General features: G+C 36.6%; 2 protein-coding genes across 3 annotated transcripts; both read left to right on the top strand.

Annotated features, from left to right (window-relative positions):
- The first annotated feature begins 2,090 nt into the window (after positions 1-2,090).
- Positions 2,091-11,828, top strand: LOC111472704 (brefeldin A-inhibited guanine nucleotide-exchange protein 2-like). Of its 2 annotated transcripts, none has more exons than XM_023118326.1 (12): positions 2,091-3,560; positions 4,810-5,127; positions 5,282-5,627; positions 5,720-6,142; positions 6,229-6,521; positions 6,769-7,042; positions 7,890-8,392; positions 8,516-8,837; positions 8,952-9,330; positions 9,517-10,202; positions 10,411-11,036; positions 11,450-11,828. In XM_023118326.1, the coding sequence occupies exons 1-11, from the start codon at positions 2,365-2,367 to the stop codon at positions 11,026-11,028; spliced, it is 5,358 nt and encodes a 1,785-aa protein (XP_022974094.1). In that variant the 5' UTR covers positions 2,091-2,364; the 3' UTR covers positions 11,029-11,036; positions 11,450-11,828. The 2 variants fall into 2 exon arrangements, with proteins under 2 accessions (XP_022974094.1, XP_022974092.1); XM_023118324.1 differs by having other exon boundaries at positions 11,525-11,828.
- Positions 11,829-16,228: 4,400 nt separating this feature from the next.
- LOC111472736 (AT-hook motif nuclear-localized protein 22-like) lies at positions 16,229-17,154 on the top strand. The gene has a single exon (XM_023118375.1). It carries the CDS (start codon positions 16,333-16,335, stop codon positions 17,152-17,154), a length of 822 nt encoding a protein of 273 aa, XP_022974143.1. The 5' UTR covers positions 16,229-16,332.
- The last annotated feature ends 295 nt before the right edge of the window (positions 17,155-17,449 follow it).

A 17,449-nucleotide genomic window follows, 5' to 3' on the forward strand; every position in this document is an offset into this window, starting at 1 on the left:
TGTTCCATTTGATGCAAAGTGAAATCAGAATTTGTTTTGGTCATTTATTTAGATTCTCTACTAGATGTCAAATCAAGCCAAGAATCTTGTTCTTGTTCGAGTTGAGTTCTAAATTTATTTCTTGCTTGGATTATGTATTCTTTTTCCGAATGATTTCTTAGAAAATATTAGCTTCATATATTCCAGATTTGACATTTTTTTCATCGATGAATCCATTGTGTCGTCTAGTTAGTTGTTTTTTCTTTAATCTTTTAGTGCTATTCGTCTTACATTAATTAGTTTAGGTTACTCGTTTTCGTGTTCAACGAGTGAATGTATATTCTGAGATAAGTTGATTGATACCTACCATCATATGATCGTAAGTCTAATTGCTATCTAAGGTATAAAAGTTGTTCACGACGTTGTTTTTATCGATGTTTTCATCTATAGTTCTCATTGATGATTCCAATTTTTCAAATTTTTTTGCGTACGTTTTTATATTATCGTTTTCACGATCGTATATATTTCAATATATTTATATTTTACCGAAAGTTCTGACCTTTCTCATTATAATATGGTAATTTGTTGAAGAGTTTTGTATCTACTTTATAATAGAGTAAATTTGAAATTATGCCAAAATTCAACTTTTTATTTTTATTTATTTATTTATTTATTTTTATGATGTTCTTTCTGTATACAAATAAAATCACAGAATTTACATATATTAGCTACTTAGCTACTGTGTTGAATTTCTTTTAAATAAAATTCATGGCATTAATAAATATTTAATTATTTGTAGATTCACTGAACGTGTTTGAGTTTCAACCTCCCTCTATCATTAGTAATCTGTAATCTCGATCTATTTTTTGATTTACTAATAGTGTGTCACAATTGCACTCTTACAACAACGGGACAACGATTGTGCAATACTTGTTCTAACTTAGTGAGTAAGTTAGCTGTACAAAATCGAACTTTGTGGACAATTCAAACGTGTGGTTGAATCTCAAGTCACGTTTGGCATAAAATATTTTATAAAACGTGAGCAATGAACGCATTGGAAATCGTTAGAGAGAAAGAAAGTGAATAAGTAACAACCACGTCTTTGATAACATATATAATCAGGGTAGTAAAAATTGACAACTAGTTATATCTCCCTAGTACATTTCTGGGTATTTTAGCCTTTGAGGGTGTAAACATGATGTTGATGAACGGTAATACACCCTACATCGACATAACAAGAATATTAAAGAGGGGTTTAGAATGGACATATGACCATAGACAATACGTCATGGACGAGTATGACTGGGACATTCGACACAATTACAAACAATACGTTTTGGACAAACATGATTATGTCACAACTATGCCTAACAACTGAGTGAAGGTTGGGAGAGAGCGGCTTGCAACAACACCTCACAAACTTCTCATTGGGCAAACATTTCAAGTGTTTGGATGCTCGAATTGGGGTGATCTATCCCAACCCAGTGTTTAATCACGAAAGGAATTACAATCTTAGTTCTTGCTATTAACGAGTATGTTTCGCCATATAACCTTAGTTCATCCTAAAACTCTGAATGACAACCTTTATTAGAGCGTCTCGCTCGAAGAATACAAATAATTATAGCGGTAGAGATAAAACTATCAATATAAGATATAGCTATAAATACCTTCAATACTAAACTATATTAGCTGGTATTAGCAATATTAACAATAATTTCATAAATTTAGAAACTAAGTAAAAACAATCAAGGTGGGATAGCGCCAATCTTAGCTAAGGGCTGAACTAGTAAAAAAACAAAATTAAGAGGGGCGTTTATGTCATTTGGACAAATTACTATTTATTTATCCGTATAAATTTATAATAATTCATGAGTAGTATTAATCCAGGCAACGTAATCGATTTACGAGGTTGAATTTCCTTTCCCGAGCTACCCGTCGATCGGAGCAGTTAAAAACACGTCATTAGAATTTTTATTCCGAAAAACCCCAAGAAAATGAGCGTTATTTCAACGTTCTTAAGGTCTCTTCGGTAAATTTAAAGGGCTTATTAATAATTTCACACCCAAAATTAAGCTAAATCTAAGACGGCCGAAGCGCGATCTAAATCTCAACCCCTCCCTTCCCCATTTCTCTCTCTCTCCCTCTCCCTCTCCCTCTCTCTCTCTCTCCCTCTCCCTCTCCCTCCCTTTCTGACACAGAGAGAATACCCTCTCCGGGCCGGCGATGTTATCGGCGGCGATTGCGATCTAATCCGACAAACTCAAATTCCGTCATTGCCGGAGCAGGTAACATTCCGGTGACCAGAGTTGAAGCTAAAACCCTAACAATTGTTCGTTTCTAGCTAGATCCTGACTAGCTTGTCCGGATCTTACAAACTCGGTGGGAATGGCTTCTTCGGAAGCCGCTTCCCGTCTGAGCCTGGTCATATCCCCAGCTCTTGAGAAGATCATTAAGAATGCGTCGTGGCGGAAGCATTCCAAGCTCGCACATGAATGCAAATCTGTTCTTGAACGCTTCACGTCCTCTTCGAAAGCTTCTTCTCCATCTTCTCCGTCGTCTCCTACTGGTTCCGAAGCGGAAGGCTCTCTTCCTGGGCCACTCAACGATGGCGGTCCGATTGAATATTCGCTTGTCGAGTCAGAGTCCATTCTTAGCCCTCTCATGAATGCTTCATCCTCGGGAGTTCTCAAGATAGCTGATCCAGCAGTTGATTGCATTCAGAAGTTGATTGCGCATGGTTATTTGCGAGGCGAGGCTGACCCCAGCGGGGGCGCTGAGGGGAAACTACTGGCGAAGCTGATCGAATCGGTGTGCAAATGTCATGATTTAGGTGATGATGCTCTCGAGCTTTTGGTGCTCAAGGCACTGTTATCGGCTGTCACGTCGATCTCGTTACGAATTCACGGGGATTGTTTGCTTCAGATTGTGAAGACTTGTTACGATATCTACTTGGATAGTAAGAATGTGGTTAATCAAACTACAGCAAAAGCATCATTGATTCAAATGCTAGTGATCGTGTTTCGGAGAATGGAGGCAGATTCGTCTACAGTTCCGGTTCAGCCAATTGTTGTTGCGGAATTGATGGAACCAATTGAGAAAGCGGACGCTGATGGGTCTATGACACAGTTCGTACAAGGTTTCATCACGAAAATTATGCAGGACATTGACGGGGTTTTGAATCCGGCCATACCAGGTAAGGTTTCCATAGGTGCACACGATGGTGCATTTGAGACTACTACGGTAGAAACAACGAATCCTGCTGATTTGCTGGATTCAACTGACAAGGATATGTTGGACGCAAAGTATTGGGAGATTAGTATGTACAAAACGGCATTGGAGGGAAGAAAAGGGGAGTTGGCAGATGGGGAGGGTGAGAGAGATGATGATTTGGAAGTTCAGATTGGTAATAAGCTGAGGAGGGATGCATTCTTAGTGTTTAGAGCTCTTTGTAAGCTATCCATGAAGATACCACCAAAGGAGGCAATGGCAGATCCGCAGTTAATGAAGGGGAAGATTGTCGCATTGGAGTTGTTGAAAATTTTGCTGGAAAATGCTGGTGCTGTTTTTAGAACGAGTGAGAGGTATTCTGTGTTCTACATCATCCTTATAATTGGAAACTGCATTTATTTATCAGTTTCTCGACATATTTTTGCATGTGTCAATTTTTGAATCTTCAGTAGCCGTTGCTTCTGGTCAAATAAATCATGCTTTTATGTGACTGGTCATATATGTGATTTTTCACTACATAATTAACAAATATGTTATTTAGAGAAGGATTGGCTGAACAGTGACGGATAGATTTTGGGCTTTGAATGGTTTACTAATTTGTTATTGAAGAGATTGGATTATGGGAAGGTTGTCCTAGTTAACTGGTCTGCAATGTTGTATCCTTTCACATTTGTGAGGAGCAATGGAGTACCTCGATCATCTTTTGTGGTCATGGGATTATGCTCTGGCAATCTGGATTTGTTTATTTCAGACCTTTAGTATTAGCATGATTCAGCCTAGAGTTCTCAGTTCTATGTTTGAGGAGTTATTGCAGCATTCACCCTTTAGTAAAAAGGGTTGTTTTTCTTGTGGGTAGCTGGCATTTGTGATATGCTATGAGTCTTTGGGGAGAGAGGAACATTAGAGTGTTTAGATCTGTGGAATGATGTGTGGTCTAGAGAGGAAGTTTGGTCTCTCGTTAGTTTTCATACCTCTCTCTGGCTTTGGTTTGTAAGGACTTCTATAGGTATATCTGTCAGAGTTCATTTTGTTTGACTAGAGCCCTGTTCTTTATTTCGACTCCTTTTAAAGTTGATTTTTTTTGTATGTCCGATGTATTTTTTTCATTTTTGCAAAATGAAAGCTCGATTTTCTCCGGTTAGTTTGCCTCTTTCCCAATTATGACTTCTTGTATTGAACTCTCGAGACTTCTGGTACCTTTTTTTCACTAAAGCTCTTTTTTCTCATTTGTCTAAACCAACCCTCCTCATATATTTACCTGGCTCTGGAAGACTAAAATATGAAAATTAGGTTATCTTGGGAAGGCTAAATTCCATAACTTTGTCTAAAGATTTTCTTCCTTGGTTCTAGGTCCTTTATGGCACATGTTATGAAGGAGGCCGGTGTAGGATCTAGACCACTTGCATTGGAGCTGTTCCTTAGAGTAGATGAAAGATGAATTTGTGGCAGATTATCCCCTCTGATATTAGTCTTCTTTGATTGATGTCCTTGTTATTGCTTTTTGATGAACTTCCTTTCTCACAAGCAAAAAGTATACTTAGATTTTACCATTTTGTACTTCTGTTGGCAAGATATTAGTACTAAAAAATGTGTATGCAACAGGTTTCTTGGTGCGATTAAGCAGTATTTGTGTCTTTCATTGTTGAAGAACAGCGCTTCAACTCTTATGATCATATTTCAGCTATCGTGCTCCATTTTCATCAGTCTGGTATCACGATTTAGAGCTGGGTTGAAAGCAGAGATTGGAGTTTTTTTCCCTATGATTGTTCTGAGAGTTTTGGAAAATGTTGCTCAACCGAACTTTCAACAAAAGATGATAGTGCTTCGATTTGTTGAAAAGCTGTGCGTTGATTCCCAAATATTGGTGGATATTTTTATTAATTATGATTGTGATGTCAATTCATCCAACATATTTGAGAGGTAGGTCTGCAAATTTTCAGAAATTATGCTTTGTAAAGCAATAAGAATTTTCATTTTGATAGTGGGTTTCCTAAAATTCTCTTTCATTTGGTCTTTAAAATTTGACAGCCAACTTTTTTAGAAGTTTATTTATCCTGATACCTGATCCTTTCAGAATGGTCAATGGACTTCTTAAGACTGCTCAAGGTGTCCCTCCTGGTGTAGCAACTACACTGTTGCCACCTCAGGAGTTGACAATGAAACTTGAATCTATGAAGTGCTTAGTTGCTATCTTGAAGTCGATGGGAGACTGGTTGAATAAGCAGCTAAGGATTCCGGATCCTCATTCCGCCAAGAAAATTGAAGTGGCTGAAAACAGCTCTGAAGCTGTTAGTGTTCCAATGTCAAATGGCACTTCTGACGAGCACGGTGAAGGTTCAGATTCCCATTCTGAAGTTTCTACCGAGTCTTCTGAAGTTTTGACAATAGAGCAACGTCGTGCCTACAAACTTGAACTCCAGGTAAGCTATCGTTCTATCTTTTGTTGCAATGTAAATCTTTTTGATGTCATCGTCAGTTAACTATTGTGGAACTACATGATGATTTGTGGCAGGAAGGTATATCACTTTTCAACCGCAAACCTAAGAAAGGAATTGAATTTCTTATCAATGCTAATAAGGTGGGAAGTTCACCTGAAGAGATAGCTGCATTTCTTAAAGATGCATCTGGTTTGGACAAGGCACTGATTGGTGATTATTTAGGGGAGAGAGAAGACTTATCACTTAAAGTAATGCATGCGTATGTGGATTCCTTTGATTTTCAAGGGTTGGAGTTTGATGAGGCTATTAGAGTATTTCTTAAAGGTTTTCGGTTGCCTGGTGAGGCACAGAAGATCGATCGTATTATGGAAAAGTTTGCTGAGCGTTATTGCAAATGTAATCCAAAAGCTTTTATAAGTGCTGACACGGCCTATGTTCTTGCCTACTCTGTGATATTGCTTAATACTGATGCCCATAGCCCAATGGTGAAGAACAAGGTCAGATCATTATCTCTGATAATCTGGTTGATGTTAAAGCCAAAATGCGGATATATTGCTCATTTTTTTTGCTTATAAATATGCAGATGTCTGCTGAAGATTTCATTAGAAATAATCGTGGCATTGATGATGGTAAAGATTTGCCTGAGGAGTATTTGAAATCATTATATGAAAGGATATCAAGAAATGAGATTAAAATGAAGGATGATGAATTGGCTCCTCAACAGAAACAGTCTACAAACTCCAACAAACTCTTGGGCTTCGACAGTATCCTAAACATTGTGATTCGTAAGCGAGGTGAGGACCAGAACATGGAAACCAGTGATGATCTTATCAGGCATATGCAAGAGCAATTTAAAGAGAAGGCTCGCAAGACTGAGTAAGATCGAATGGCTTTGCATGAAATATTCACTGCTCTACTTCTTTTTCCTGATTTTTTGTTTTATATTATCTGCATACAAAACTGAATTTAAGGCGTGTTTTGATCTATGGATATTTGTAATTCCTTTCATCTCTATATTCTATCTAGAAAAAAATGTTTCCCTTTAAAAGTTATAGGCTTCATTAAAGTTCCTTTGAAGCGTGATTTTGGTTGCTTCATAATAGAAAATTCTTGTCTTTTTTAGGTCAGTTTATTATGCAGCCACAGATGTTGTCATTCTTAGATTTATGATTGAGGTATGCTGGGCTCCTATGCTGGCTGCCTTCAGTGTTCCACTTGACCGAAGTGATGATGATGTTGTAATAGCTTTATGTCTTGAAGGCTTTCAATACGCTATCCATGTTACTGCAGTAATGTCCATGAAGACTCACAGAGATGCCTTTGTGACTTCACTTGCAAAGTTTACCTCCCTCCACTCTCCTGCTGATATCAAACAAAAAAATATTGATGCAATTAAGGTTGGTTTTTGTATGCCCTGTCTTCTGTTTTTACTTTGTTATCAGGATACGGGTGCCATACTCCTTGTATTAGTTATGCTCATGGCTCACCCCCTACTAATCTCTAAAGAGAATATGTTCATTCGAAGACTAGCTTTAGGAGGAGAGACCCTTCAAAAGAGAATATGGTTTTTGTATGCCCTACTAATCTCTAAAGAGAATATGTTCATTCGAAGACTAGCTTTAGGAGGAGAGAATCACCACGAGACTGCCCTTTGGCTACTTTTTGGAGTTCAAATCATATAATTTGAATAATAGGTCCCTCGCTGCAATGAGGTGATACCTCGATGTAGTTAATGGAGTCAAAAAGTCTCCACCAGAAAGGAAGGCTTGTAGTTGGCGATGTAACCTCTCACTCTACCCCCCTATGTATTAGTAGTCCACAAGTGATATAAACCACGAAACAGGCCATTGGTAGGGTATAGGATCCTCACCGGTACAGCTGGTCATAGAGCCATAATGAACCCCCTTGCACATAGTAGGACAGACTTTATGCATTATTGATACAGGAGAACAAATTCCGGCTTAATATGAAGTAAGGAAGGTGAAATGATACCAAAACTTAGTGTGAGTTCCTGCAGCCTCAGTAATAAACCCCAACTACTTTGGGGTGGATATTCTGCTGAATCTTGCCTTTATCATTCGGTGATAAACACTAATCAATGTCTCAACTAGTTTATTTTGCTTAGACAAAGTGTTTGAGTAGAGAATATCTTTTGGAAAATATTTCTGAGTGAACTGTTTTTAACTTTTTGTACTTTATGGAATATGTATCTGTCTCTGAAGGTGTTATCTGAAATTTCAATAGGCAATAGTTAAGATTGCAGACGAGGAGGGGAATTTTTTACAAGAAGCATGGGAACATATCTTGACATGTGTTTCTCGCTTTGAGCATTTACATCTCCTGGGTGAGGGTGCTCCTCCCGATGCCACTTTCTTTGCTTTTCCTCGAAATGAGTCTGAAAAGTCAAAGCAAACCAAGGGCACGATGCTTCCATTACTGAAAAAGAAAGGACTTGGGAGGATTCAATATGCAGCAGCTGCGGTGATGAGGGGTTCATATGATAGTGCTGGTATAACTGGCAATGCTTCTGGAGTCACATCAGAACAGATGAACAATTTAGTTTCTAATCTAAACATGTTGGAACAAGTTGGAAGCTCTGAAATGAACCGCATCTTCACAAGGAGTCAAAAGTTAAACAGTGAAGCTATTGTGGACTTTGTTAAGGCACTTTGCAAGGTTTCTGTGGAGGAGTTGCGTTCCACATCTGATCCTCGTGTCTTCAGCCTTACAAAAATTGTTGAGATAGCGTATGAACTTTTGCCCTGTTCATTTTCTGTAAATCTCAGTTTTTTTTTTTATTCCTGCTTAATGATTATAGCACAAATTTGTTTATTCATGGAATTCATGGTGAAGTTTGTCCAACATTTCAGGCACTATAACATGAACCGCATCCGGCTTGTATGGTCAAGCATCTGGCATGTCCTTTCTGATTTCTTTGTGACCATTGGGTGCTCTGAAAACCTTTCAATTGCAATATTTGCAATGGATTCCTTACGTCAATTGTCTATGAAATTCTTAGACCGAGAAGAGCTGGCTAATTACAACTTTCAGAATGAATTTATGAAGCCTTTTGTCATTGTTATGCGTAAGAGTAGCGCTGTTGAGATTCGAGAATTGATTATTAGATGCGTCTCTCAGATGGTCTTGTCTCGAGTTAATAACGTTAAATCCGGATGGAAGAGCATGTTCATGGTATGGAACACTATATGAACTTCATCCTAGTTTTTATTCTATTTTTTTTCATGACTTGAAAGTTTCTTATCATCTGGTCACTTCTTGAGGAATTGCTGTTTTTTCTTTATTCAGGTTTTCACTACAGCCGCTTATGATGACCACAAGAATATTGTTCTTCTGGCCTTCGAAATAATTGAAAAGATTATACGAGACTATTTTCCGTACATTACAGAGACTGAAACAACCACCTTTACAGATTGTGTGAATTGCCTAATCGCATTTACCAATAATCGGTTCAACAAAGATATTAGCCTCAATGCCATTGCTTTTCTACGTTTCTGTGCAACCAAACTTGCTGAAGGAGATCTTGGATTCTCTTCAAGGAACAAGGACAAGGAGCTTGCTGGAAAAAGTTCTCCTCTTTCACCTCAGAGAGCGAAAGATAGCAAACATGATGCAGAGATGACTGACAAAGACAACCATCTCTATTTCTGGTTCCCTTTGTTAGCTGGTAATGACGCTGCTCAATTTGCCTCTTATTTAAACTGCCAAACATTTGTATGCAGACAATATCGAATACTTTTTTATACCGATATAAACCTTTTCTTTTACACAAAAGGGAAACCAAACTTGATGTTGCTAGAGTAACTTTACTTCTTTCTAATGACACTCATATATTTTGTTTCTGACTTCGCAGGCTTGTCAGAACTGAGCTTCGATCCCAGGCCTGAGATCCGGAAAAGTGCCTTACAAGTGTTGTTTGATACCTTACGCAAGCATGGTCACCTTTTCTCCTTACCATTGTGGGAACGGGTTTTTGAGTCTGTTCTGTTTCCTATATTTGATTATGTCCGACATGCTATCGATCCATCGAGTGCAAGTTCATCGGAGCAGGGAATGGATAGCGAGAATGGTGAACTTGATCAAGATGCCTGGTTATACGAAACTTGTACCTTGGCTCTACAACTAGTTGTTGATCTTTTTGTCAAATTTTATAGCACTGTCAATCCCCTTCTGAAGAAAGTGTTGACACTTCTGGTTAGCTTTATTAAGCGTCCTCACCAAAGTCTTGCGGGCATTGGTATTGCTGCATTTGTTCGCTTGATGAGCAATGCCGGGGATTTATTTTCCGAGGAGAAGTGGCAAGAAGTGGTTTTCTCATTAAAAGAAGCAACAACTGCGACACTTCCCGATTTCACTTTCCTAGTCGATTCTGATTCTACAATAAGGGGCCACAGAATTGAGTTGAAGGGAGAGAGTAACGCAGAGTCGAATGGTTCTGAATTGCCTTACGACGATTCGGAAAGCCTGACCGTGCAACATGTTTACACTTCAATATCTGATGCCAAGTGTCGAGCTGCTGTTCAGCTTTTATTGATCCAGGTAGGTTTCGTAAGCTTACCCGTCTCTGTCTTTATGGTAATACATGTGATTCTTTGATATTTTAGTCTCAAGGAGTTGAATATAGTATTGGTAGGTAATGTAGCTTGCTTTAAAACTGGAGAAGCTTCTAATTTGTTGATATGCAACTTTTCTGCTGTTTTGGATTCCTATCAATGAAATCTGACAGTTATCTTGTAAAATTTGGCAGGCAGTTATGGAGATATACAATATGTATCGGTCTCACCTTTCAACTAAAAACGTGTTGGTCCTATTCGACGCTTTGCACAGTGTAGCATCTCATGCACATAACATTAATGCCAGTTCGGCCATACGTTCTAAGCTACAAGAGTTTGCCTCCATAACACAAATGCAAGACCCTCCACTGTTACGGCTCGAAAACGAGTCTTACCAAATATGCCTCACTTTTGTACAAAACCTCATTGTGGATGGACCTCATGATTATGAGGAGGCAGAGGTCGAATCATGCCTTACTAAACTTTGTCACGAGGTGTTGCAGTTCTATATCGAAACAGCACGTTATGGGAATGTGGGTGAAGCATCAGTTAGTAGTGGCACACAACCACATTGGCCAATTCCTTTAGGCTCTGGCAAGCGAAGGGAGTTAGCTGCTCGGGCACCTCTTATCGTAGCAATCCTTCAGGCCATTTGTAACCTAAACGAGGCTTCATTCGAGAAGAATTTGGCTGGCTTCTTCCCATTGTTGTCTAGCTTGATAAGCTGTGAACATGGCTCAAATGAGGTCCAGGTAGCTCTCAGTGATATGCTCAGTACTACAGTCGGTCCCATTTTGCTTCGGTCTTGTTGATCTTCATGGTAAGTCCAGACCTCATCTTGAGATGTATGAAATTTTTTTTACAGCCTTTATAGTCCTTTTTTTTTTTTTTTACTCCAGAAGATTCTTCGTTACATTTTCTTGCTTTCATTTACCCACAGCATAAGCTTTGTCTCGTAGCATAAAGATGTAGGGATGGTTTTGAATTTTTGTTAGTCTCTCTGAACCGCATTGCATCTAAATTTATTCTGGAGAGTCACCTCTCAATTCAGAATTCATAGTAGTATAATTTCTTGGTATGTTCATACATACATAAATACATAAATACATACATACATACAGACATACATACATACGTGCATAAATACATATATTATATGTATATATATATGTATGTATACTATAAGAAATTAGTTTTATTATAAGCTGTGAAACTGCATGTTCAATGACGCAGGAGATGTCTCAATTTTATGCTGAAGTGCTGATGTATATTTGGGACGTTAATTTGGTAATGTTTATCTGTTTACAGCGCAGAGCAAAAGGGGCGGAGGTATCCTTTCCTATACTTCCCTACAAACATTAAGATTTTAAACCCCTTTCCCCCCAAATTTTTAGTATGAAAAGATTGCATATGTATATAAAAAAGTTCGAAGGTAAAATTTTACCTTCATGGAGGTTTCTCGTGCGAAGGGTTTTCCATTCCATTCGAGGAATGGTTGGGTTGAATTGGGTTGAGTTTTTTTTTCTAGGTTTAGTTTCGGGTTAATTTATATATATATATATGTTTATATTCTGGTTAATTTCATTAGAAGGTAAGATATTTGAGAAGTACACTTTTTACTCTTAAATTTTGGTTGAAAATCTAAATTTGCGTTTAGATTAGAGATTAACTAATAAACATTATCATTTCATTTACATTTTGCATTGAAAAGTTTTTAATGATTGATGAAGAGATTTATACCATATAACTCCAAATCAATCACTTTCCCTCCACATGGTACAAGTCAAATCACTATATTTGTAGTCTTCTTTATGGTTTAATTCGCTCGAAATTATTACTAAAATAGAATTTTTTTAGAATTTTGAATGAAAATTGGGATATATAATGGTTTAACGGTAACATAGAGTGATGGTTCTATGTTCGGTTTTGGAACATTTATAAAATATGAAAGCTAATATTACTAAGAAAATATATATTATATTTTTTAAAATTATATACTTGGATATTAGCATGGGTGGATTTAGAGCATAAATTTATTAATAAATTTGCTTTTATAAATGAAGCTATTTTCTATTCTAATCCATATGAGATTATGTTAATCACTTTAAAACACAGAGCTTTAATATTATATTTACATAAATCCAATATCTAGATGATATTTAATATAATAATTATGAATAAATTTTGAATATTCTATTAAACAAATTAAGTAAATTAATTCATAAAATAACTAGAATTAAGATCTCCCACTTACGCAAAAAGTTGGATTTCCTTTTACATTCTTTATTATTAATAATTTCTCTTTTGAAAAAAAAGAGTTGAGAGAGATCAAGCAGCCAAATTGTACTTTATATATTATTTTATTAGTTAAATTACAACTTTACCCTTTAAATTAATTTTTCAATTATGTCTCGAATTAAATTTGTCCATTTTTAAAAGTGAATATACTAAATATTATTAAAAGTTGAGACCTTATTGTAATATATTTTATTGATTTTTGTTTTAGATTAAGAATATATGTAGAGTAAAAGAAGAAAATTTTAAAACTTTACTTATTTTTTATTTTTTATTATTGAAATATGTCTTTAAACTTTGACTTTTTAACTTCGTTTAGGGATAAATATCTTAAAATTTTGATTTTCTTTATTCAAATAAATGTCTTATCCAATTAAATTATATTTAAACGGACATACAAAATATGGAACTTGAAAATCAGCACTTTCTCTCTCTAAATTCTCTCTCTAGAAATGAGGATTGAGAGAGAGGGATAGGTGGGAGGGTGTCAGCGCCATCCCCGGGGGGTCACTGATGATGAGTGAGAATGGGAACTGGGAATTGGCAGTTGCATGCTGTGTTTTTGTGTGTAAGTTTCTTCATTGCCTTTGCCCACACTTACCGGTTGCCCATTCAACCAACAACCCTCTTGGGCTTTGCGCGCAGTCAAACTCTCTTTTTTAAGCTTTTATTTCTCCCCCCTTCCCCCTTTTTAATTTTATTTTTTCACAAAATGCTTTTTTTTAAAAAAAAAAATTTAAATCTATTTTATCAATAGTTTAACTTAAAAATAATTTAAAATTAGAGACTCAGTTTATTTTTTAAACTAAAGAAAAATAAAATTGATTAAATAAAACCTAGATTTATTATTGCTTTGCTTTTGTATTAAGCCGAAATGCATGCACGATGCATAAGAGCGCGTGTTTTAAACGCGCTAAATGAGTAGACGAGAGGGAGGGAAACAGGCAGTGTTAGGCACGCGCCAATAAGTATAGAGGAGGTGGGACCCACGGGGAGCGCAATTCCCGAGGACCCCACACGTGCTCCTCCTTATCTGAGTGCATGCCCTTAATTCCGCAGATTCCTGCCACCCAAACAACAACCAACTTTCTTACATTTTTACCCTCTCATTTTTTGTCTCCATAATTTTTTTTTTTTTTATATAATAAAAATCCCACACATATACATATATATATTTAAAAAATTCACTTTTTTTAATAATAATAATAATTTATAATTAAAATAAATATTTGAAATTAGGCTAATTTACTAGACGAAATGTATTTACGTCGATTTTATATAATTAAAATTTAATGACACAATCTTACAACATGAGCTTTAACTCAATAACTAACACTGCACTCCTTTTTATCTTATTGTATTATAAAAAGTTTCGTAAAATTAAAGAAAAATAGTTATTCTTATTATTTTGTGATAAATTAATAAATATAGTGATATGAAATTACATATATTGTTACATATATATACACATCCACCGCTAGCAGATATTGTCTTCTTTAGGCTTTTCCTTTCAGACTTCCCTTCAAGGCTTTAAAATGCATCTGCTTGGAGAATTTCACACCATTATAAAGGGTGACTTGTTCTCCTCCCCAAACAATGTGAGACATCGTGCTAGTGGTGGATCTGCGTCGTTACAAATGATATCAGAGTCAGTCATCGGACATTTTTTCAATATTCTCGTTGTTCCCCAAAGGGGGGTCGACACGAGACGGTGTGCTAATAAGAATGCTAGGTCCCAAAGAGGGTGGATTTGGTGGTAGTCCCACATTGATTGGACAAAGGAATAAGTGTCAGTGAGGACGCTGGATCCCAAAGGAGGGTGGATTGTGATGTCCCACATTGGCTGAATCGTATATATATATATATATATATAGAAAAGAAGGTTATAATGAAGATTGAATTGCTAATAATTTATGGGATTAGCATGGAATAATTACATTAATAGGGTTGTATTGATGAATAAATTTTAGAGACAAAAAGACATTATTGAGGGAAGAGAGAAAACATGGGATGTTGGGGCCAATGGAGATATATATATATATATATATAAATATATAATAAATATTAAATATTAAATATAATTGAATTGATTGTGGTGTAAGAGTGAGTGAAGAGAGGGAGAAAGAGGGATGGGGTGGGACCCACTTCCCACCGCCCATGCGCATGCTTTTCTCTAACCCTTACCATTGCCCAACACCCAAACCCATCCTCCCATTCCTTTGCCCTAATTCTAATCTATCTCGTCTTTAACCCCGACCATCATCGTTCAATTCAACTTAAGTATAGTTCAATTAATATATATTTTTGGTATGTCGGTTGAACTAAAAAGAAATTACCAAAAATTTATGTTGGTATATTTTTCGAAGAATAAAAAATAATTGTATTGAGATATAAACGTTCTCTCAAATTTTTTTATTTTTTTTATTTTTTTTTTGTAACAATACCGATTCGAATAGCTGTTCATTTTTTTGGAAAAAAGTTACACAACATAGTTTATTTATTATTTTTTCTTTTTTTATTTTGTCTTTCTAATTATTTAGAATCTATTTAATAGAATTAAAACGGCCAGTTATTAATGGAATTCCTTGTCGGCTCTCTATAAAATACTCATTTGGATGAGGGTTTCCAAAAACATCGTAAGCTAAACCCGTGCTGACGAATAACCAACCTGCAATGAATAGAGAAGGTATAGTAATGCTATGAATGACCCAGTATCGAATACTGGAGATAATATCAGCAAAAGAACGTTCTCCTGTGCTTCCAGACATGCCGAGCTCCACATATTCTTGTACAGTCAAAAGGGGATTGATTCTGTAAAAGATGAAATCAGTAAATGGAAATTAACTGAAATTTTATCTTTGTAAGATCGTCAATATTGTACCGAGGGTGTTTTTATAGTATACCGAATCAGTATAGCTATCCTTCTTCTGACGCAGCAACGCAATTTCACAATCAACATCGAAACACGTTAGCTTTCAATTTTGTTTTAAATTTTTAATCAATTTTTTATTTTATAGTTAAAAAATGTTGGGTTTTTTTCCCTAAACTATTGTAATTCAAATAATAGGTCGAGAATTTAGGGACGAGACATACCATACCATACCTTGCATGACATTAGATTATATTCTCACGAAATAATAATAATAATTTTAAATAATACTTCATCAAGAGTTACATGCATAGCCATTAAAATTTTAAATTTATATATCTAAACAAAAACTTTAATTACCAAAGATATTAATATTATCCGATAATAGTAAACAATATCATATCGAAAATTTTAAGACATCGGTCTCTTCTTAAATAGTTGTATCAATTTTAAATTTTAAAATATTATTAATACAAAAATTATTATTGGTGACGAAATGATCATAAAATTTTTGAAGAAATAAGAGGTAAGGAGTTCAATCCGTGATGGCTACCTACCTGAAATTTGATATCCGCTCAAGTTTGACCTTAGATGTCAATTGACCAAAATCTTAATGATAGTATTATTTTTTTCTAATAATAAACATAAATGATAAATAAGTTTCATTACATAATAAAATGTACTGATAATTTTGTAGTTTTTTATTTTGTTTTTTGAAAAAAGAATAATTTAGGGGAAAAAAAGAAAAATAAATAAACAAAATTAAGCACTTTTAGTCTCAAAAGAGCCATCATCGTTCATTTCCATTCCATTTTCTCTCCTCTTCTGAAAATCTTCAAATTTTTTCAGCTCAAATCATCAAAATCGAAGCTCACTTCGTGGGTTTTTGAAATCATTGAACAATTTTGTGGTTTCAAAGCTTAATTTTATATTAATTTTGTGTACAACTGTAATGGATCGACCCGCCGCCGCTCCCGGCCGTCATCTTCCGCCGCCGTTCATTTCAAGAGACCTTCAACTCAATCCCCACCACCATTTCCTCCACCAAAACCCCGACCAACACAACGGAAATGATATCTCTGACGGCGGAGTCGCCGTGGAGCTTAAGGAGTTAAGCGGCGGCGAGGGCTCGAGACGGCCACGAGGACGCCCGGCTGGGTCGAAGAACAAGCCGAAGCCGCCGATGATAATCACACGCGATAGCGCTAATGCACTACGGTGCCACGTCATTGAAATCGCCAACGCCAACGACGTGATCGAAACCCTAATGATTTTCGCACATCAGCGCCAACGTGGCATTTGCATTCTGACCGGCGCCGGAGCGGTCACTAACGTCACACTCAAACAACCGGCTGCCTCCGCCACCGGTACGGTGATCGCTCTGCCGGGGAGATTTGAGATTCTTTCGCTGTCGGGGTCGTTTCTGCCGCCGCCGGCGCCACCAGTAGCGTCCAGGCTGACCGTGTATTTATCGGGCAGACAGGGGCAGGTTATAGGAGGAAGCGTGGTGGGACCACTTTTGAGTTCGGGACCGGTGGTGATTACTGCGGCTTCGTTTGGAAACGCGGCGTACGAGAGGCTGCCGTTGGAGGACGATGAAATGGCGGTGGAGACAGCGGCGGAGGCTGGAAGTAGTCCGGTTAAGTCGCCGGGAACTGCCGTGCAACAGCCACAATTTTCGCCGGAAATTCATGGAATGGCGCCAAATCTAATGAATACCTGTCAATTGCCGACGGCGCCCTACTGGGGCACAGGTCGTACTCCGCCATTTTAGCCCCAAAAAACATCAACTTTTATGAAAATTGTGTGTTTTTTTTTTCTTGTGTAATTTTGTTTATTTGGAATAAACCTTAATTTCTTCGCAATTTATTTTTTGTTAAAATTAATTAATAATTGTTGGTTCTTTGAGCTGAATTGAAATTCAAAGATGCTTCTTCTGGTAGCTTAGAGATGAAGCACTGACAAGAACAGCAATTTCTTTTTTTTTTCTTTTTTTTTTATATTTTTAATTTTAATTTTTGGTCTTTTGGTTTGAAGTTCTAGGTAAGTTTTTTCCAGAATGTTAACAC

This window comes from Cucurbita maxima, unplaced genomic scaffold, assembly GCF_002738345.1.
Source record: "Cucurbita maxima cultivar Rimu unplaced genomic scaffold, Cmax_1.0 Cma_Scf00085, whole genome shotgun sequence".
Classification (NCBI taxonomy): Eukaryota; Viridiplantae; Streptophyta; class Magnoliopsida; order Cucurbitales; family Cucurbitaceae; genus Cucurbita; species Cucurbita maxima.